The following is a 22,242-nucleotide window of genomic DNA, read 5'->3' on the forward strand; positions in this document are numbered from 1 at the left end:
CCGACTCTTACCCCATATCCTCAAGCCCTCGAGCAGACCTCTGCTCAGAACCTCTAGGAAGGCCCTGTGCGCTGACAGGTCCAGTGCCCAGAGGCACAGGAACCGCAAATGAACCACAGCTATCTTTCTTCTCCCGGCCTCCCCAAATCTATGAAATTGGAACAGTGATGAGGGACAGCATATCTTCTCTATGATTTCATGTAGCCCGGAACCGATGAATGGCATTTTTGGTCCTAAATAATTATGATAAATGCCCTGAATGTAAGTGATGCCCTGTCTCAAGGATGCCTAAAGCAATGGCGGCTTTGGGGGACATCCCCATGTGGGGAAAGTTAACCCCCACGGGTCCCCATCACTTCATTGTTAAACTCTACAGCCAATATCAGACTCTACAGTACACTGAAGATTGCTGGCTCCATGAAGTTCACCTCCCCACCCATCAAGAGTGAGTCAATCCCAAAGCACAATCTTTTTAAATTAAAGAGACATATAAAGAACTTCACTCCCCTGGAGGTTTTCCTCTTGGATTTCAACTGAACCCTTTAAGTGGAAGGCATCCTATAACTCTCATAATGGGAAAATAAAATCTGTTAAAGTGACTAACCTTCTAACACTTGCTGTTGCTACCTCACTGGTAGAAAACAATCTTTTTCTTATTATATATAAATTCCTGGTTCTCAGTAGTTCTGGAAAAAGCTATGTATTTCATTGAATTTCACTACATCTCTGGCAAGTTGGATATTGAAATGGCACAAAAACGCTGACAATACTCTAAATGAATGCATTGGTATTTCTGTGACTGGGTGTCGAGGGTTTAATCCGCACTGTGGTGCTGTCTAAAACTGGTAATAAAACAGAGGAATAATATGCCAAGATAAGATCCAAAGGACATATAATAGTGACATGTGCTACTCCGTGACAAGGGCATTATGAAATGTACTGGGGAGAGAGTAGCCTTATAAAACAGAAGCCGTAAACTTCTTTCTGACAACTGCTGTGAGCTAGAAACAGGCAAGATGCAATCCATCTACCTTGTTCCATTTCAGTTTCTGGACCAGGTTTAAAACTCAGCAATCCATTAGTAAGATGTCACAGCAAGAGATGGAAGGCATTTATAGCACACAATTTAGGCTCTCTGCCTGGTTCCCAGGGACTCCTTACTTCCCTTCTCTCCCACAGAGATGGTCACATCACACCGTTCCCCTGCCACATCCCCGTGGTCCCAGCTTACTGGACCAGAGGTGGAGAAGACAAGGAATTTGGAATGAACACTGCGAGATCCTAATTTAGCTTGTGTTCGTCTTTTGGGTAAAGATGTAAACATCATACTGTGAAGTGCCAACTTTTACCTGTCACATGAACTTAAAAACAAATAAAATTGTTATGAATTTCAAAATGATATCACTTTGGATATGCAAAAATGACACTTCACTTTTCTTTCACTGAAATCATTTCTGATTTTGAGCTATGTTTATTTCCAATGCAAACTATTTAATCGGGTCACTTCCAGAAAAACTCAAAGCTCAAACTGAGTGATTTCTCAGACCATGCAGACATAAAACATGGGCAATCAAGATTTTTCCTCTGAGAGTTTTCTTCCTCTTACTTTTTGTTTAACGTCATTGGGACATTCACAAATGCCGCTAAGGAGGGTTATCAGATAAAATACAAAACCACCTATTAAATTTGAATTATATACAAATTTCATATAAATTCCTAAAACCCAAAATTTTTAGTAAAAGTATTATGCCATGCAATATTTAGGATATACTTATACTAAAATATGACAACATGTCATTTATCTGAAATTCAAATTTCACTGTGCATCTTATGTTTTCAATTGCTAAATCTGCCGACTGAAGCTAAGGAGGGGACATCTGTTTCTGCAGTGTGGTCACCGCTGTCCTTGTGCTGACCACCTGACCATCTCTAGCTCTTTCCAGCTGCTCTTTCCTGCTTACGTGTAAAACCCTGCCTTGGGCTGTGGTGGTCAGATCACGAGTCATGCTCCTTGCTTCTTGACCCTATTTCCAGTCTCCCTTGTGCCCCCCATTCATTTTCAGTCACTTTCGGTTGCTTTTCCGACCAGCCACTGTGAAGCCTACAGGAGAACTGGGGGTATTCTCAGGCACTCTCATGCCTTGGATATACCCGCTTCCCATCTCTATTTAATTTCTGCTTTCCAGATTGACATGAGAGGTGGGGGAGAAGGGAGCCTTCCCAAATCTCTGAGCCTCACCTAGAACTTGGGCCAAGAAAGGAAAGAACCCACATATTCTATTTACAGGGAAGTTCTGGTTTTCCTTGAACCCCCTGGGTTTGCTTATTCATATTTAACACTTGGTTCTTCTTCAAACACTCTTCTCCCCGCCCCTCCCGCCCCCCAAACTGGAGGACTGTTTATCTGCTTGGGAAAGAAAATGCAAACTAAAAGTGGATTCTGGATGATAAGATGTCCTTTCAACTTTTGAGTTTAAAAGGTAAAAATTCATCACTCTTGATTTCTGCTTTCATTTTGATTATCTGACTACAATAAAACAAACCAGAATTTCATAACACATCTTAAGCACTTGGGAAGTTAAAATTACTTTTATAAATCACCATTGGCTCGAAGAGTAAATCAACACTGTGATTATAGATTAATTGGGAAATAATTTAAATGAGAATACTCCAAAACAAAATTTAAGGAGCTGAGCCAAAACTGCCCTCAAATGTAAAATAACATTTTTACAGAACAAAAACATAAAGAAGCAGGAGTAAATGAATAACAATTAAATAAACAATAAAGATGTGACTTGAAAAAATAAATGCAAGAAGTGATTCTTATGGAGAGAAGATAAGGTAAGCAATCTAAGAAAAAATATTTTAAAAATTAAGACTTCAGGCAAGGATATAAGGTAAAAATTAGATGAAAATGATGAAATGATATAGATTCTACTAATATACTTGAAAATCTCAATAAAATGTATTAAATATTTGAGAAAATGTTCTTGAAATTGATCAAGCAGAGCATGAAATTCTTAACAGTTGAATAAAAATGGGAAAATAATTATCTCCTTCCAAATTTCTGAACAAGAATTTTTTTTTTTTTTTTTTTTTTTTGTGGTACGCAGGCCTCTCACTGTTGTGGCCTCTCCCGTTGCGGAGCACAGGCTCCGGACGCGCAGGCTCAGCGGCCATGGCTCACGGGCCCAGCCGCTCCGCGGCATGTGGGATCTTCCCGGACCGGGGCACGAACCCGTGTCCCCTGCATCGGCAGGCAGACTCTCAACCACTGCGCCACCAGGGAAGCCCTGAACAAGAGTTTTATGATTGATTTTTCTCACCATTTCTAAAAGCTGATGATCTCTATGCTCTCATAATTATTCTAAAACAAATAAGACAGTTGAAAGCTGACAGTCAAAATAATCCAACCAAGATAACATGCACACATACTCGCGTGCATACACACACACAGAGTAGATTAATTGTATGTATATAGAGGCCAAAATCTAAGTATTCAAATCCATTAATACATTAAAGCAATTTACTGCAACTAAATGAGGTTAATCAGTAATGTAGAAAATCAATGAACACACATCTAACTTTGTTAGGAGTAAAATGATAGAACTACCTTATCAGATATTAAAAAGGGATATGGTAAAATTCAATACTCATTCCTAGATCATTTCTCAGGAGGATTTATACAGAATGTATATCTTAAGGCAACTTTAATAAAATCACAAAGAAGATAAAAATGCCTTCTATTTACTATTATTACTGAACATATTTTTGGAAATTTTATCAGTGCATTATAATTGCAACTGATATGAAGCAAACAAAATATATTAGAATATTAGACAGCAAACAAAATTACAGTTATATACTAATATTATTATATATTTATAAAATGCAAGAGAATAATTTGAAATCCCTCAGAACTAATATGAAATCTGGTAAGGTGGTCATAGTTAAACAAATGAATAATTTTAAATGAAGATTTTATAAGCCCAAGTGCCTCTGTTTTTTAGATAATGAGAGGGGGTAGGAATGGGTAAAGAAAGGAGATGCTAGTTATAGAAGCAAAATACACGAATCTATATCAACACAGATACAGTAACATATTAATATTCATCTATCAAGAAAATTTTAAATGATTTAACTTTGACTGGTGGGTGCGAGTAATTTTTATATTCTTCATTATGCCTGACACTATGCTATTTTGATCCTATATTGCTTTAAAAATGGAAAGAAAATACCAATAACTGATATGTTAAAGGTCACCTCTGTTTCAATTAAGTTTTCTAGACCAGCTTCTTCAGCAGCATTGTTCTTTCACTTGATCTACATTTCCAAAACACCTGCTTTTTACCCTATTACATAAATACGGGTATTATATTTTAATCATTTACTTAAAATTTGTTTCTTACTATCCCCTGAGTTCACTTATGATAGGGAGCATGTCTTACTCAAGTAACACATAAGAGGCTGCACACATTTGCAAGTGGAATGAAAGGGTGAGTAAATTAACGAATGCTCATCCCCACTGGCAGCACCGAACAGCAGCTGATTATTAAAAGGCCAAAGCCTGACATATCTCAATTCTGGTAATAAAAGACTAGATGAACTCGAAATGCTCCTACGGAAAATAACAAGAAAGGCTGGAAAAAAACATAAAAACTGCATCTAATAAAAAGCGTAGCAGAGCTACACAAGGCAGAAGTAAACTTCTGGAAGGTACAGGAGAGGAGTGGAGCTCAGAGGTGAGCCAGAGATGCTTCCACCCCAGGGGCATGTTCAGACTCAGAAGGGCAGCTGCGACAAGAGCTAGAGTGGGGAGATGTGAGGGAAGGGGGAGTGTGTCCTCCACGTGCGGGGACCTGGAGTATCACCATCACTTTTCCTCCTAGCAGGCATTTCATGGGCTTCAGGAAAAAGAGTTCAAAGGTGGTCAATGTAACGAGAGCACTAAAGCAATCTTTTCTCTTGTTTAGGACCCAAAGGTCTCCACTGGAAAGAGAGGTCAAGATTATACTCTGAAGATCCAGAGAATCTTTAAGCGTTGGTCCTGGACTGTTAATCCCCCCCTAGATGCCCAGAGAATGAAAATAAAATCCTCTGTAAAGAAAGAGAGCTTCACTTCTAGTTTCAAATTATTCCTGAAGGTAAATTTTTAAATAAAATATTCAGTAAACCATCAAGGATTGTAAGGTACCTCTCTAGACAATGAGAGCCAGGACTCACAGACTTAAGAAACAATAGGCATAGCACTTGTGGGAATCCAGAAACTAGAGTTAGCAGAGGCAGACTGTGAATCTATGTTCAGAATGTTCATGGAGATAAAAGCTGATCTTAAAAATGTCAACAAGAACCTAGAGACCTTCTATATGTAAAAAAGATTCAATTTGATGCTACGAAACCAGAAAGACAATAATAAGGTAAGAACCCAAGGGCTAGTGTTAATAGCAGATTAGACACAGCTGAAGAGAGAATCAGTGAATTTCAAATAGGCCCTAAAAATTATCTGCAAGGAGACAAGGAAAGACAAAGTTATGAAACTTACAAACTACAGTAAGAGAAGAAACAGTAAGAAGGTTTAATATGCATTTAATTGGAGTGCCAGAAAAGAAAGGAGACAAGGTCGCTAATTAAATGGAGAATTTTTAAAACTTATGAAACATGTCAATCTTCAGATTCAAGAAGCACAATGGAGTCTAAGCAAGAAAAACCAAACAAAATATATATTAATAACATATAGATAAATGGCAGAAAATTAAAGAAAGCTAGAAAATCTTAAAGGAAGCCAGAGAAAGAAGTTATTTTGCCACCAAAGGAATGACAGTTAAGTAGTTAACTTTCTAATACACAATGCCAAAAGACAACAACAAAAGTCATTAAAGTTCTAAAGGAAAATTCCTGACATAATTCTATTCCCAGAAAAAAATGAAATAAAGACATTTTCAAAGAAGCAAAGTTAAATAGAGTATGCCACCTTTTGATTCGTTAAGAAATTCCTAAATATGATCTTCAAGAAAAAGGAAAATTATACCAGATGGCACCTCTGGGACATAGCAAGCAATGAAGACATGTACACAAAAATGTTCGTAGCAAAATTTTGTAAAAGCCCCGAATTAGAATAACTCAAATGTTCATCAACAGCAAAATGGATAATCAAATGGTGATTTGCTCATATGGAATAGTATAAAGCAGAAAATGAATAACCCTGTGATTGTGCAACTCGTGAATGAATCTTACAGACGTAAGGTAAGTTTGAGCAGCAACAGAGCCAAACCAAAAAATACATACTGCATGATTCCATTTACATAAATTTCAAAAAGGCAGAAGTAAACTAATTATTTGAGAATGCATAACTACAAAGCAAAACTAAAGAGAAAAGTTAAAAAGTCAGTAACAGGAAGGAGCACATAGGGGATTTCTGGGTTTCTGTTCTTTGTTTTAATGTGTGGGAATCACCTGATTATTCTTTTTATAAAAATAAATTAAATAAATGCATTTCATGCATATTTTATATTTTCCTTATATTTCATAATAATTAATTGAAAAAATATCAATATCATCTAAACTCCCAAATAGCCCTTAGAATGAACTACCAGAGAAGATTCTAATTCCTTTTGCAATTAACAAAACTTCCTAAATTATGATTTTCCATCAGCATCATAGTGACCTAAAGGCAAGTATGTTTGCTGAGTAAATGCACGTGTGCTTGCATGCACGAGTTGTATGTAACTTCAATATATAAAATATGGCAATTATTTTACAGAGTTTCTGTTTTTCTACTCAGTCCACAATTAATTCCTTTATTATATGACAGTAACAATTTCTGTACAAATTAGTGTTTAAGTACAACAGCTAAAAATCTATATAAGATGAATCTCTATTTACCACCTCTGAGTTATCTATAAAATTAAAATACTTCTCTTATTCACATGCACTTGTATCTGCATTTTGAGTTGCCATGGAAGAAAAACCCACAAAAAAATGGACTCCCTGAAATTATTTGGCCTTTACACAACAAAGCTAGAAAGCCTAATTAGGAGTGTCAGATACGTTTTTAGATATTTTCCTTGGAAAACAACAAATATGACAGCTAGAAATGTGCAAAGGAAAACAAATGGAACGATTTATGCCAAGAAGTCAAAAGGGCCTCAAGTATCACACCAGAGAGTAGAAATAGAAGAGAAAGCCTTGGTGTAGTGAGTTAATAGTAAAAAATAAAGTAAAGGCAAAAGGCAGATGCTTAGAATATTTTAAAAATGCTAAAATCAAATTTTAGCCTACCCACTGAGGCAGGTGTAGCTTGCTACTTATGGCATGCATTTTTCCATTAGCTTCTTTCCAGGTTTTCTTTTATGCCCTAATCCTTATGTTTCTTGGTTTTTTTTAGATTTTAACTTATGTAATCTTCCTATATTATGGGACCCTAATCAGTTTTGTTACAAGGTAAGATAGAGAAAATTCAATCTGTAAGTAGAATCCTCTTTCTGGGATATCTTTCAACTGCTAGTTTTTGTGGAATCAGAGATGACAAAAGGACACAAAGGTAGAATTTCCTATTTCTTCCCTCTTGGTCATTTCTTAGCAAATCTGAAGTTTTCTGTGATGAATGGCAGAGAAGCAAATGTTGCAGTCCCATAGACATGGGATGGCTGTTATGAAGAACGAATTCGTGACCTGGAAGAATATCAGAGAAATTCCCATAGTCTTCTGGTTCTCCAGAAATAGACAGGCAGGTGATATTAAATGCAACCACGGGCAGCACCCCAACTCATTCAAGTCAAACTGATGAAATAAATGTAGCTCAATCAGTAGGACTAGGTGGAAGCCACCCAAAGGTTTGAGGGAACTCAGGGATGAAATTGGAAAACTGTTGGCCAAGATGCTTGATCTAGCATTACAAACAGCCACCACCGTTACCCTGGTAGATTGTGAATGTCATTCTGTTCATTAGAAGAGGTCAAGAGAGGACCCGGGAGCCCTGGAAAAGCAAGCTTCTCTTCCGCTTGTCCAGTATCCAATAAAGCACAGCATCATTAGACACTGAAACAAAAATAACTTTCTAGGGGAAAGACAATATGGTTTCTGCAAAAAGGAAAGCATGAGTCACTGATTTATTATTGGTCTCTGAGGCATGTAGATAAAAGGCCAAACGTTGGCACAGTTTAGGGTAGACTTTTTCTAATCACCAACATGAAATGGGATGTAAGGAGATAATGGACATCTCAAACCATATGGATAAGACAAGCAATTTCTACACCCCCTCAAAAAAAAAAAAACCTCTATGAACTAGCAAGAAGGGACGCTCTGAGACTTGAAAGAGATCAGGTTGTGATGATAAAGGATCTACTGCAGGTAACAAATTTAAAATATTACCATTTGATAGTATTGGAAAAAGATACAAAGTAAGTTTACTCCAGGAAACCTTTTTATTGAGCATGAATCGAGTGTCAGGCTTTGTACTAAGTTAGTGGGAGTACAGCAATGAATAGACCCCTTCTGCTCTCCAGTAACTCACCGTCTACCATATAGATGATTCCAAGAACCAAGGGATAGGTTCTCTGCTGGGACTTGTGCCCATTTATGACATGATGGCAACTATTGACTGGAATCACATAGTACAATCATGATCATGCAATAACACATCCCTCAGAGCTGCAGTTCACCAAGGAATTAATATACTAGGCTATATGATGCATGGTTCTAAAACAAAGTTACTAGGCTATATGATGGATGGTTCTAAAACAAAGTACAAATCCCCTTGTTAAACTTAATGACAATTGCAATATGAACCCAGTAAATACTAAAACCCAATTTATTGGTTTGTTCAGTGGAGAAAGATATGATGGGTTTTGAACACAAGCAATTCTAATATTAATTATTATCTCTCTTTACCTCATGGGGAAGGAAAGCAGACACTATACCATGTGAAGTTTTTAAAATGTGATATATATATTTCCAAAAGCCTCATGAAAAAATTAACTTTTTTCATTATAATTTTAAAAAAACAGCAATTAAAAAGAAAATGGGCTATTTACCAACCACGAATTTGTTGAGCTCTGCCAGTGTCATGAAATTCTCAACCTTGCTGAAAAGCTGAAGAATTTTCTGAGCTCAGGCAAGACTCTCCAAGATCTGGAGAATAATTTTGGCAGCCTCAAGCCCAGGAGACTGATGTCTCTTCTTCAAGTCAAATGCTTCTTTTTTTCTAATCAGTTTTAAACACTGACCTTCCCCCTTTTCTGTTCCATTAGCTAGAAGGCTGTCATTCCAAAGAAATGTATAATGTACGTGTGTAGGGGAAGTATGAGTGTTCTCTGGAATGAGAGAAAATAAGTTTTCGATGATCAGATTGTTCAGTATTTTCAAACCATCTAACGGCACTTCCATAGGAACTCCATGAAGAAAAATGAGAGCTGAAAAAGAAATCCTCACCAAAGCAGACATAGTTTGTCCTAGTTTCTCTGATAAGCCATGTTCTCTCCCTTTTTTATTTCCTTGCACATTTTTTTAATGGCATATAACAGTTTTCCTTCGCAATATCAATGATCATTCAGGATAGAAATTTAAGTGGGTCTGAGAGAGAACACATTTCTCAGGTGTGGTATCCCAGTGAAAAATTCCCGCCTTCTCTTAGGGAACCACACTGGGAGATGGTATGAGTCTCCTTTTCTATTTTTTCTCCATGCATAGCAGTGCCAGGCCCACAGTATACCTTCAATGAGTGTATACTGAATGAACTCCCTGCTCCTCTTCTCCCTGCTACTTCTTCAAAAGAAAAACTGGGGGCTTCCCTGGTGGCGCAGTGGTTGAGAGTCCGCCTGACGATGCAGGGGACACGGGTTCGTGCCCTGGTCTGGGAAGATCCCACATGCCGCAGAGTGGCTGGGCCCGTGAGCCATGGCCACTGAGCCTGCGCGTCCGGAGCCTGTGCTCTGCAACGGGAGAGGCCACAACAGTGAGGGGCCCGCGTACCGCAAAAAAAAAAGAAGAAAAACTGGGACCATCCTGAGCCTCCTCTAGACTGAAGATGAAAGGGAAAGAATTCCAAGTCTATCTCCAAAGCCTCACATTTGAAACCTAGGTAGCCCAGAATTGCATGTCAATACCTCCAGCTAAAGAAGATCCCTGAGTAGGAGGAGATACAGTACATCACTGGATAAAATGAGAAGGAAAATGGTTACGTGTCTGTAAGTATGGGTGTATAAATGTCTTGCCTGTCAAATCAACAAAGCTAAAAACCCTTGCTATGTCAAAAGCTAACACACACACACACACACTCATACTCTGCTAGTGAGAAGGCAAGCAATTTTTTAGAAGGGAAATTAGGAAACAAGTATTAAAAAGCATCATGAAAGGTGATCATGGCTCTTCAACGTCTAAGAATTTATTCTAAGGGAAAAATAAAGGATATGCCCAAAGATTTAGCCTCAAAGGTGGCAGCCACATCTATATTAGCCCCAAATCAAAACAATCTAGTTGGTCAGTGTAAGGAGGTATTCTAGTTAATTATCAGATATCAAAATGATAGAACACCATGCGGCTATGGAAAATGTATACAATGCATATTGACATGGAGCAATGTTCACAATTTTGTGAAACAGAAAAAGCATGCTAAAATCAAAATATGTTTTTATGTTAGATAAATACATATGTGTACATTTAAATATATAAATATGCCTAAGAAAATATGCATCTTCAGATATTTGTAAAGGGCATCTTTTTTCTTCATCCTTCTCCTTATCTGAATTTTCTGATTCTGGTCTATGATGTAGGTGAATTACTTCTGAAATAAACATATAAAAATGGACATAATAAAAAAAATCCTTAGTATCTACATAGTTTTTCTAAGAAAAAAAATGTCCCTTTAATTATCTATAGCTGCTAGGTTAAACAGGAAATCCTTGTGAGTTAATATTGGATGATGATGATAAGTAGAAATAGAGAGGAATTATTTATTCTCAAAAAGTCATCTGATTAGCATTTTTCATGTTCTCATATATCTGTTAGATTTTTTTTTAACTAAATAGTTCTTCCAATAAACACTAAAAGTCAAAAAGCCAATACTGAGATTTTTCTCCAACTATGCATCTGATTCTTAGACGTATTGTCTTTTATTTTAGAAAAAAGCATCAAAATTGTCTTTGATCCAAAGCAACCATGTAGCCCCAGCATTTACATCTGAAGTCAACCTATTTATAATCACAGATTTTTTTTAAATCCCTGATTTTCTTTTTATCCCTATCATGCAGAGTGTCAGTGATAGTATGACTTGGAGAGCAACAGCTCTTTGTTTCGGAAGCAGTCTTCTTTATGGATACAGGAAATTAAAAATGTGAACAAACACCACCAGCTAGTCAATCAGGAAAACAGCATTGTGAAGGCTGGGGATTTGAAGGTACAATTAGGGAACTGGTTTTTCCCTTAACAGAAGTATGTTCGCTAAGTAATTTGCTTTCTTTTAACTAGAGTTACCCCCTTCCATTAACTGGAGAAGTAAGTCCAGATTAAAATCACTATTCATCAATTGCCTGCTGGAGGCACACTCAAGCCTTGTGTCAGGACTAAGGCAATAAAGCTCATCAACTAGCATTTTAATCATTGCTACCTCAGAGCTCTCAGATGGAATAATTTGGGGTAGGGGAGAAAGTGGAAACTCCTAGTTACTGCTGATATGAAATCAGATATTTCTGAGGATTTTAAATTTACTGAATCATTCATTTTTTCAGTGGATTTTAATTTTTTCCTCGTTCAGTGAGTACTTGCTAGGCACGCGGGATACAGTGGTGAATATAATGACATGGTCCCTATCTATATACAGCTTACATTCTAAGGGAGGGAACAGTAATACATGAGAAATCATAATTAAAAATTGTGATGAGCACTTTAGAGGAAGGGAACGGGCTCTGAGAAGGAATCATGGAGAGATGACAGTTACTTGGGTGAGTCAGGAAACTCCTTAAGGAAGTGATACTCAAGCTTTGCCACTAAGACAGAGTCACACTCCTCCTAATATGTTTCTATCTATTTCATTAGCATCACCCTTTCCTGGTCCTTCTACTGTCTCCCTGGCCATTCCAACTCAGCTTTCTCACTGCTGGTTCCTCCTCTTAACTCAGACTCTGAAGTTTTCCAGGCCTAAGATCTCCATCCTTTTCTCACTACAAAGTTCCTCCCAAGGCAAGCCATTCCACTTTATGACCTCAAGCATCATCTGCATTCAACAATCCCCTAATATATTTTTCCAGCCCAGAACCCTTTTCCTAGCTTTGGATCCATATGTCAACTGCCTACACGACACCTTCACTTGCTTACCACACAGGAGTCTCAAATTTAACATAGCCCATGCTAAATCAAGATATTTCCCTGTGGAATCTTCTCTTCCTTCAGCAATCTCCATCTCCCTACACAGGACCATTCACTCAGTTGCTATATCACTACTCAGGGAGTCAACCATGATACCTGCTTCCTCCTCATGTCCCATATATAACTGGGAATTCAGCCTGGTCTAGTTGATAGCTAAAATATATCTTGAATTTTATCACACTTTTTCCATACCCTACCATTATCTTGTTTGGATACTGCAAGTCTTTTCTCATCCTGTACCCATTTTTTCCCCCTTTCAATTCATTGTCTTAAATGAAAATCTTTTCTGATTATTCCTTGCTTTTAAAATTCTTCCATTGTTCTGAACATCGAATCATTAAAATGGTTTCTAAGACCCTGCATGATCCATCCACTGCTTAATCCTTTAGTCTCATCTCATACTGGTTTTAGCATTACTCTCTGTACTTCAGCAACTATGAACCTCTTTCAGTTCCTAAAATTTAAAAAAGGACCCTCCTTTCTTAAAGACTTTGCACATGCTGCCCCTTCCATTTGGAACTTCTCAGGTGTCCCTGCTTTGTAGTCTGAGTAACACACTGTTCTCTGTCTCAGATAAGAGTGCATTTGGCTTCAAGTAACAGATTACCCAGTAGAAGTAGTTTTAGCAATAAAGACACTTATCATACATATCACAAAAATCTGGAAGTGGGCACTTCCATACTAAGTGCAATATTTCAAAACTCTTATCCAAGACTATGCTCTGCCATTCTGTGAATGTTCACTTTTTAATTTAGGGTCATTGCCTTATGGCTACAAAGTGGCTGTCAGAGCTCCCTATATCATGGTCTGACACAACAATGTTTCTGCATTCATGGTAGAAAAGGGGGCAAAAAGCTCTCCTCTTGGGTATAGCACCTCTACCAGAAACTAAAACCTTTGTTTCACATTTCTCCCTCATCATAGTGGCCATATCTGTGTCATATAGTGACTCTTAGCTGCAAGGGGGGGCTCATTAGATGAGTATCAGGAAAGAGAAGGAAGTAAGTCAGGACGGCTGGTGAATATATAATCAACAGTGTTCAACATGGTCTTCAGAGCACTTACCAAAATAGTAATCAAACAATTCAATATGCACACTTTGTTCACTGTCTCCTCTGTGAGATTATAAGCTCTTTGACTATGGGGAACATGTCTGTTTCTAAGCCCAGCATCAGTACTGCGCCCAGCCTATGTAGGAGTCAGTTGGCAGTGGTAGAATGAATGAAAGTACGAAAGAAAACAACAGAGGCAGAAAATAGGTACAAAAGGGACAGAAAACTGCCTACACAGAACTTAAGCCGATGGTCATATCTCATACCTCTCGTTTCAATTCTGCATTCCAGGTAATTTGAAAACAGTCTTTCATCAAAGAAAAGGTCCACAACAGTGAGAGGCTCGCGTAACAAAAAAAAAAAAAGGCAACTTTTGTAAGTGCTCCATTCTTTGTACCATGAATGCAATTTTCCTAATCTGTTAATTCCTGCCATGTGAGTAGACATGGATGCTATAGTTTGCATTGAGATCCAGGAATGAATTCTTCAAAAAAATTATTTTAACCACTGTTATATAGCGTTAGATGATCCAGAAAATTTTAAATTGCCTCAATGACATGAATGTAAATCAATTATTAGCTAAATCACTCCAAATATCATTCAACAAGAAAAATTTATAAAAGCTAGAAAGTCATTTAAAAGAAGAGTCGTAAAATTTGGGGTCTGAATTTTCCACTCCTGAGAGCATCACACTAACAGATAAAGATGTCATTCAGATTATCCGATTAGGGAGAAAGCAGATGTAAAATGTCTGGCACATAAAGGATGCTTGGCATGTTTTTGTTCTTATATCTAGACCATAGGAAAAGCTGGGTTTACTCCTAACTCTTTCATGTCCTATATATGTAACTGTGGGCAAGTTGAATATGTTCTTTGATTCATAAATGATATAGTAATCTTTAACCACCTTTCAGTTATAACATGCTGTCACTCTACTATTGAAAAACTTAGATGAATAAAAGTTAAATGGCATTGAATGCAGTCCATAGTAGCCAACTTAATAAAACATGAAGGAATAGATTCATATTCCCAAGAGTCTCTCTATCTACAGATGCAGAATCTGTTCATAGTTTCTGACGGACATCCTGTTTGGTCATCTCAAAACACAAAGGGCACCAACATGTAAATATCACAAAATTTTTTTAAAGAAAGTTGTAACCATCCACACATACGAGACTAGATTTCAGGTTTTAAATATGGTTGTCATTTGAAATAAAATTCCTTAAAAAGAGAAAATGACTTTAGCATTGGCAAAGGGAGTCCCCTAAGAAAAAAATGTAAACAGATGGCTGAGAAAGATCACCCACATGCTGCACACAGATCTTGAGGAGGCATTTCTAAGAATGAAGTGGCACTTCCCAGCCTGGGCCACGTCCCACAAGGATCCTTATTTAACCCAGAGAAAGCATAGGGTTTCTACCTCTAACCAAGAGGAACTTCAGCCTGCTTGCCTCACAGCAATCCAGACTAGTTTCCAGCTCTCCCCAGTGTTCCAACAGAAGCTAAGTACCAACCACTTGAGAGAGGCAATCCCCTAATAAATCAGGGTTTGATGATCAGCCCTGAACCAACATCTTCCCATATAAAGGGGCTGTTAAGCCCCAGCTAAGTATATTAAGCATTCAATTTAGTGTATGACACACATCTGCTCTCCTTTCTCAGGCAGGAGAAGTTTCAAGATAACTTAAATCCCGGACTTAATCAAGGGGAAAAAATATCTTGGCAATGTTTAAAACTGAGTTTAAAAATATAATCCAAATGAGGGCGAGAGAGACCATTTTGCTCTAAGTAATGAGATTATATAATACCTAAATCAAATACACAACATTACCTGAGCAAAAGCACTTGTTTCTTTTACCTGGGTCTATCCAACTTTCCTTTTGATTCCATCAACATTTACCAAAGACCGTCATCTACCTCTGGCCCAAGGTATAAAATACAAGCAAAACTGGGTCCTCTGAAAATATGGTAATCTGCCCCCCTCCATGCCTGATGAAGGCCATAAGAGGAAAACTCACAGATTTGTCTTTTACAAGGAAAGCACAGCACTGAATCCCAGCCATCAGCATCTTGTGTGGATTCCATGCCACAGAATCAGCCCTGTTACATTAAACAAAGAAAAAAACAGGGTAGGGAGGGGAGACTCAATTAGTTTCTACTGGTGGGAAGAATGCTGGTACATTCAGTATTCACGTCCAAGTTAGTGCTCCAAAGGATTCCTTGTGTGAGCGGTTTAAGGAGTTTGGGATTTTTTTAAACCAAAACAATTCCTTAGTTTTTTGCCTGTTTTCAAAATGGCACTTAATTGGGCAAAGGCCAAAGAGAGTCCCTAGCCTAAATAAAAGGCACTGTGACTGGGGAAACTATATTTACCTGTGGATGCCGTGCAGAAGCTTGCGGTGCTTCCTTGACATCAAGGCTGAGCCACCCCAGGAAGCCTGTTGAGATATTTATATAATCAAAATGATGTTATTTCAATGGTACTTGTTTACCAGCCAGTTGTTATTTGATGCTTTAAGTCGATGTTAACCAATGTGGACTCTAGGAAATTTTGATCACTGGCTCTACCCAGGCGATCAGAACCTCATCACAATAGATGGTCCCCCACTGACGCTTAGGAGTTAAATTCCCACACTATAAGGAAATTGGTATAGTACTCATTGAGTTGCCTGTGGACAAAGAGAAGTGTAAAAGACACAGTCCATATCCTCTCAAATCTTAGAATCTAAAATAGACAATAGCCCTTCAGTGTTGACATCCTACCATACACGATGTACAAGTGCTGATCATGAGACATGGGTTCAGGAAAGGAAATCCCAGAGTCAATAAGTCTGGAGGAGAGCGAGGAAGAATCAATGTGAGAAATAAGAAAGTCAGTTTGGTACTTGAAATCGAGCAGGCTTGTTGTGAGGGAATATGAGGGGACCAGCACGGGAGATGTTGAAAGCTCTCCATGGTTATTTAAACTGCACAATGTTGTACCAAGAACAGAGTTATCATCATGTCAATATTTTAATAGAAAAACTAAGGTTTGGAGGTTATAAAATTTCCAAGGTCTCATAGGTAATAAAAATCAGGTCTGAGAGACAAAAGTCCATTCTTTTTTTACACTAACATCATATCTTAGGGAAGGTGACCAATTGGCCCGATGGTAGAACTCAGCATGGAGAATCGAGGTAGGAGGGGAGTTGCCTAGAAGAATTTTAAAAGGCAACCCCAATGAACATGTACCCCAACGTTCATTGCAGAGCTATTTACAATAGCCAAGACATGGAAGAAACCTAAATATCCATCGACAGATGAATGGATAAAGAAGATGTGGTTCATATATATTGGGTTGGCCAAAAAGTTCGAACTTTTTGGCCAACACAATGCAATGGAATATTACTCAGCCATAAAAAAGAATGAAATAATGCCATTTGCAGCAACATGGATGGACCTAGAGATGATTATACTAAGTGAAGTAAGTCAGACAGAGAAAGACAAATATCATATGATACCACTTAATATGTGGAATCGGAAAAAAAATGATACAAATGAACTTACATAACAAAACAGAAATAGACTCACAGATATAGAAGACAAACTTATGGTTACCAAAGGGGAAAGGAGGGGAAGGCTAAATTAGGATGTTGAGATTAGCAGATACACACTACTATATATAAAACAAGTAAGCGACAAGGACCTACTGTATAGCACAGGAAACTATACTCAATATTTTGTAATAACTTATAATGGAAAAGAATCTGAAAAGAATATATATATATAATATGTATGTATAACTGAATCACTTTGCTGTACACCTGAAACTAACACAACATTGTAAATCAACTATATTGCAATTTTAAAAAAAGATCCTTCTAAAAACTTTATGCCCCAAACTTTGACCTTGAGCATTCTAATATGACTATAGTGAGTATAATAATTTAATTCAAGAAATATTTATTACATATCTAAATAGACTGACACTGAGATAAGTGCTAGAAATACAACAGTAAATAAAACACTGAAATAATAACTCCAAAAAAAAGGTAAGGAAGAGCCCAATATCATGCAGAAAGAAATGGCAAGATTGTGTGCACCATGGATGTGAAGGAGGAAGTAAGTGAGAGGTCTCCACGATCCTTAGAGTATTAAAAAGCTGAGCCCAATGGTGGACAGTAAAGAGTGGCCTTAAGAACAGCTCTCTCATTCAGGGCTGTGCCCAGGGGCAAGTGAGCGAGTCACCCAGGGTGCACCCTTCAGCTCACTCGCAGAGTTGGACTCTTGCATGGCCCTGGGCGTGAATGCCTCCCTAAATTTTCAAATACCAAACTGACTTTCTTATTTCTCACATTGATTCTTCCTCCCTCCCCTCCAGACTTATTGACAATGGGATTTCTTTTCCTTTCCTTATTCTCAGCTCTCCTCTCCTTTGCTCATAATACCTACCTGTCCAATGAACCCTAGGAACCTCACTTGCCTCACCTTAGTCCCAGCCCTGTTTCCAGGGACTAGACTCTCCCGTGACCCCATAGGATTCCCAAAGGTTTGTGGGCCGAAGGTGGTGTGCAGGCGAGTTCCAAAGATGCCCAGATAAAGGACTGATGATCAGGATTGTCAGTCAAGTCCCCTTGCTGCTGCCTTCTCTGTCCCACCAGAGTTCATGATGGACCATGTGTGACCAAAGCTTAGCTATGGAGGCAGCTGCCCTCAGCCTCTGGGAAAACGTGATCTGAACCTGCTAACTGAGGCTCCCCAGACCTGGGGTTTGAGAACTTGACCCTCAGGAACATGAAGATGACTTACATATTAGGTTCTTTTACTTCTCTTATATCCCTAAACTCTAAGTTGCCTGCTTTTCTCAATCTTTTTAACCCCCAACCGCATTGAGAACCTACCAGGGGCAACAAGGGGAAGGATTAATCAGTAAAGCTCAGCCACGCCCATTCACTCTCACCGTTTCCACCTGCCCACTCACACACCTGCCCTCACTGGTGCCTCCTATACTGGCCTCTGCCTCTTCTTCCTCCTCAAAAAGTAGACAACATTCTGCCAATCTTAGTGAGCTGGATTGAAGTTTTAAAATCACATGAACTCTTTCAAGGCATTAGTTCACTGGTTTACAGGGTGGTAGGCAGAGTTAGAAGCAGCTCATCCACAAATGTATTCCACAAAAGAGCTGAAAGGGGAAAGACGACGTGCCTGATGCCAGTGCCCTACTTGTATTGGCTTCGCTCCATAACCCCCTCACTCCAGAGCTCGCAACAACATCGAACCAACGGATGTCATTATTGAGCTATGAGCCAGACACCATGAGTACCATTTTACTACGTTTTTCTCTTCAAGTAATTAGTTAATAATTTAATTGTAGAGCCAATCTTGAATGGGAAGTGGAGGCAGGGTGGAATGTAGAGATGGCAGCCCCTAAAGCCCATGATTTTAAATACAGTGTTTGTCACCTCCCCCGGGACTTGGGATGGAGCGTGGGTGAGACACTGTAGGACGTGTTGCTGGGAGGGTGAGGTTTTGCAGTGGCCGCAGCCTCTGCTTCAGAGAAGAGCTGGACCAGCCCTGAAATCCTGGTCTCAGGCAGAGGCTGGGATAACATTGACTCTCGCAGATACAGAATAATCCTGGAGGCAAAATATTCTAACATAGCTGAAGTTTTTCTTATTCTGTTGTTCAAAAATACATTGTAATTAACCAAATTTCAGACACTATCAGAGGTAAGAGTACCATTTTTTTGTGGATTGCTAAGAAAGAAAAAAAAATGACATCAACATACCAATTAGGTATATTAAAAATGTAAACAAAATATGTGTATCTTAGAAATAATAAGATATGGTATATATGCCTGGCAACCTGGTTTTATGGAAAACGCAGAAGACCAAGCAATTCTAATTACATTTTTAAAAAGAAATCAAGTAAATGCCAGTTTTTAATATTTTAAAGGATCTTTAAAATACCCTTTAGAAAATTTCACGACTTCCCTGGTGGCACAGTGGTTAAGAATCCGCCTGCCAATGTAGGGGAGACGGGTTTGAGCCCTGGTCCGGGAAGATCCCACATGCCGTGGAGCAACTAAGCCCATGCGCCACAACTATTGAGCCTGCGTGCCACAACTACCTGCGTGCCACAACTACCGAAGCCCATGCGCCTAGGGCCCGTGCTCTGTGACAAGAGAAGCCACTGCTATAAGAAGCCTGCACACCACAAGGAAGAGTAGCCCCCGCCCACTGCAACTAGAGAAAGCCGGTGTGCAGCAACGAAGACCCAATACAGCCAAAAAAATTCGAACAGGCCAAAGTAATCACCATAATTTTACTAATTTTTACCTGTAAAATTAATAAACTACCCTTGGTATATGAAGTTTCTTCAAGAGAAGTTATATGCTCTTGCATAAAATTTTATCAGCAGAATGATGTCTGCAATATTAGAGGATGAGTGAGTACTGTCTCAACGTTAGAGCTAATTTCTTTAATAAGTCATATAAACAGTTGTCAAATTTAATCTAATACTACAGACATTCAACTTGAAGCTTATTATATGCAAATAGAACAGTTTGCGTGGCTTAAATATTCCCTTATAAGAGTGTTTTCTTCAAAAATTCAACCTTTGATTTTTAGAAAATCTAGAGAGGTTTTCATTCACATCTTATAAATCACAATTCTTTCTAAGCCCCATAAATCTCTTAATATCATTCCCAATTTGGAAACTGCTGTAGTTACTCTGTTTTACATAAACCATATAATCTATATTTGATGTTTCTTTTATGAGAGTAGAATTTTTAAGTATAACTGCTCATATATTTGATTTTGCCCCTATTTCCGTAAGTATAACTGCTCATATATTTGATTTTGCCCCTATTTCCACAGTCACAAAAGTACTCACTTCATATTATCTTTCAGGACATACTGTATTATTATGCTTCTAAGTCTATAAAAATCAATAAGATATAAGTTGAAATGTGAACAGAAACAGATACTATAATCCCACTTAAAGAAGTCACAAATAATCTACCTGATGTATTGCCATTGGCTTACTAATCAAGCCTATAACTCTAGTGAGCTTTATATTACTACTTCTGCTTTTACCAAATATTAGCATACATTTAATGAAAGCTTTGAGTTGCTGAAAAATTCTTTCGATATTATATCATAGAAACTTTACCTTGAAAGCATAAAGTCATCCAAACTATAAAATTATGTGCAGGCATATCCCCCAAAGAAATACTCAGTTACCTAATGTTCAGTAAGTCAAAAAAAATTGTCCTTTCTTTTTCTGATAAGGAGGACACAAAACCACTCACTTACTGGAGGAAAGTTCCTCTCAACTGCAAGTTCAACAGTTCCTTCTACTGGGTTGAATCAAACTAATTAACTGCTGTTTTCACACACACACAAAGAAAACCAAAATGCTCAACAAGCATTCATAACTGGCTGAATTCAATTTTTTAATCTTAAATAAGTAGAATTGTAAGAGTTACTTTTAATTTAGGACAACAATTATTATGAACGACCCTAGGACCTACAAAACTAATTAGAAAAAAAAAAGGCCAACCCTTTAAGTTATAAAATTGTGAAGAATATAAGTTATCTCAATCCCTCTCCAATAGTTATCTGTGATAGATCCAGATAAAACCTGTTTTAATTATGGCATGCAATGAAGTCATGCAGCCTTTTGCATTTTCCAGCTGATTGGAAGCACAGAATGTTAGAGCTAGAAGATCCTTTATTGACCACGTCAGTCATTTCCCTCTTTACAGATGAAACCAAAACCCAAACAGCTGGGGTCAAAATGAAGAGGAGGCAGATTCGAATCCAAAACCAGCCTCTCGACTGCACAGTAGGAAATGTGTCCCCCACACAGTGTTGCCTCAGTGACAGTAGATCCAAGGGACCAAAGAAATGACTCAGGACAGAAGAGGAAATCTGGAAAACTAAGACAAAATGCGCATCAATGCAGGATCTTCTTCCTTATTACCTAACAGAAAACAACACATTTATTTCCCCTAATTAGAAATATACATTTAAATACAACTAGCTGGGGACCTCACATTTAGTTACTGGGAATACGAAAAACTTCCCACCAAAGCTGCCAAAAGGCTAGAAAGTTTAACAGATATGCACACCCAGATGAACTTACATCCACGTGGAGCCAGAGGCCATGCCTCTCGCAGACGTCCGCTATCTCATCCAGAGGATCGAAGGCCCCCAGTACCGTGGTACCAGAGGTGGCACAGACAAGGAATGGAGCTGCACCCTGTGAGAAGGACCCACACGTGAGAATTATAAGAATCATCATCATCACCATTAAATCTGTGCTGCAGTAGGTTGGTAAACACAAGCGTTATACACCCAGACATTTATCTGGTTTCTTTGGAGATAAACATTCATTGAGTGAGCGTTGTTTACACGTCTCCATCACATGGCCTCTAGTCACTATATATACGCTAAAGAAACAGAAAATGCCATGACAATAGTATCCTTTGTCCCAACTCCACATGCATCCTTATTCTCTTTACGCTCATTTTCTTTATTAGTCTTTTCTGTTCTCTAGCTTTTCTGGATAGAAGTGAATAAACTCAACCTCCACAGCAAACTGGCATCCTGTGTGACTCCTAACTCCTTCCCAGGGAGACTCATCGGGGCCTCCCTAACACCTCCAAAATAAGAAGGAACAGGGCTGGAAGACAAACAGCCAGCTCCAGGAGCAGGCCATGCAGGCCTGTCTGCTTGTCACCTGGTAAAGTAAGAGCAGCTACAAGGCAAGGGATGTAATCAGGTATAAATTTGGCGTCAGAGGCGATATGGTAACCTCATTGGGATAAACTCCCCCAAACGGGTGC

At 38.4% G+C, this 22,242-nt stretch overlaps 1 protein-coding gene across 1 annotated transcript in view; it reads right to left on the bottom strand.

The window, feature by feature from the left end:
• The window catches only part of GADL1 (GAD like acidic amino acid decarboxylase 1), a 258,300-nt gene that overhangs the window by 98,315 nt on the left and 137,743 nt on the right, over positions 1-22,242 (bottom strand). The window contains exons 10-12 of the mRNA XM_024743478.1: positions 21,540-21,656; positions 15,786-15,850; positions 15,431-15,512 (exon numbers count right to left, since the gene is read on the bottom strand). Of these exons, the coding sequence (XP_024599246.1) occupies positions 15,431-15,512; positions 15,786-15,850; positions 21,540-21,656 (264 nt within the window). The remainder of the gene's footprint in view (positions 1-15,430; positions 15,513-15,785; positions 15,851-21,539; positions 21,657-22,242) is intronic.

The sequence above is a fragment of the Neophocaena asiaeorientalis genome, unplaced genomic scaffold (assembly GCF_003031525.2).
Source record: "Neophocaena asiaeorientalis asiaeorientalis breed wild unplaced genomic scaffold, Neophocaena_asiaeorientalis_V1.1 scaffold332, whole genome shotgun sequence".
NCBI classification, from domain to species: domain Eukaryota; kingdom Metazoa; phylum Chordata; class Mammalia; order Artiodactyla; family Phocoenidae; genus Neophocaena; species Neophocaena asiaeorientalis.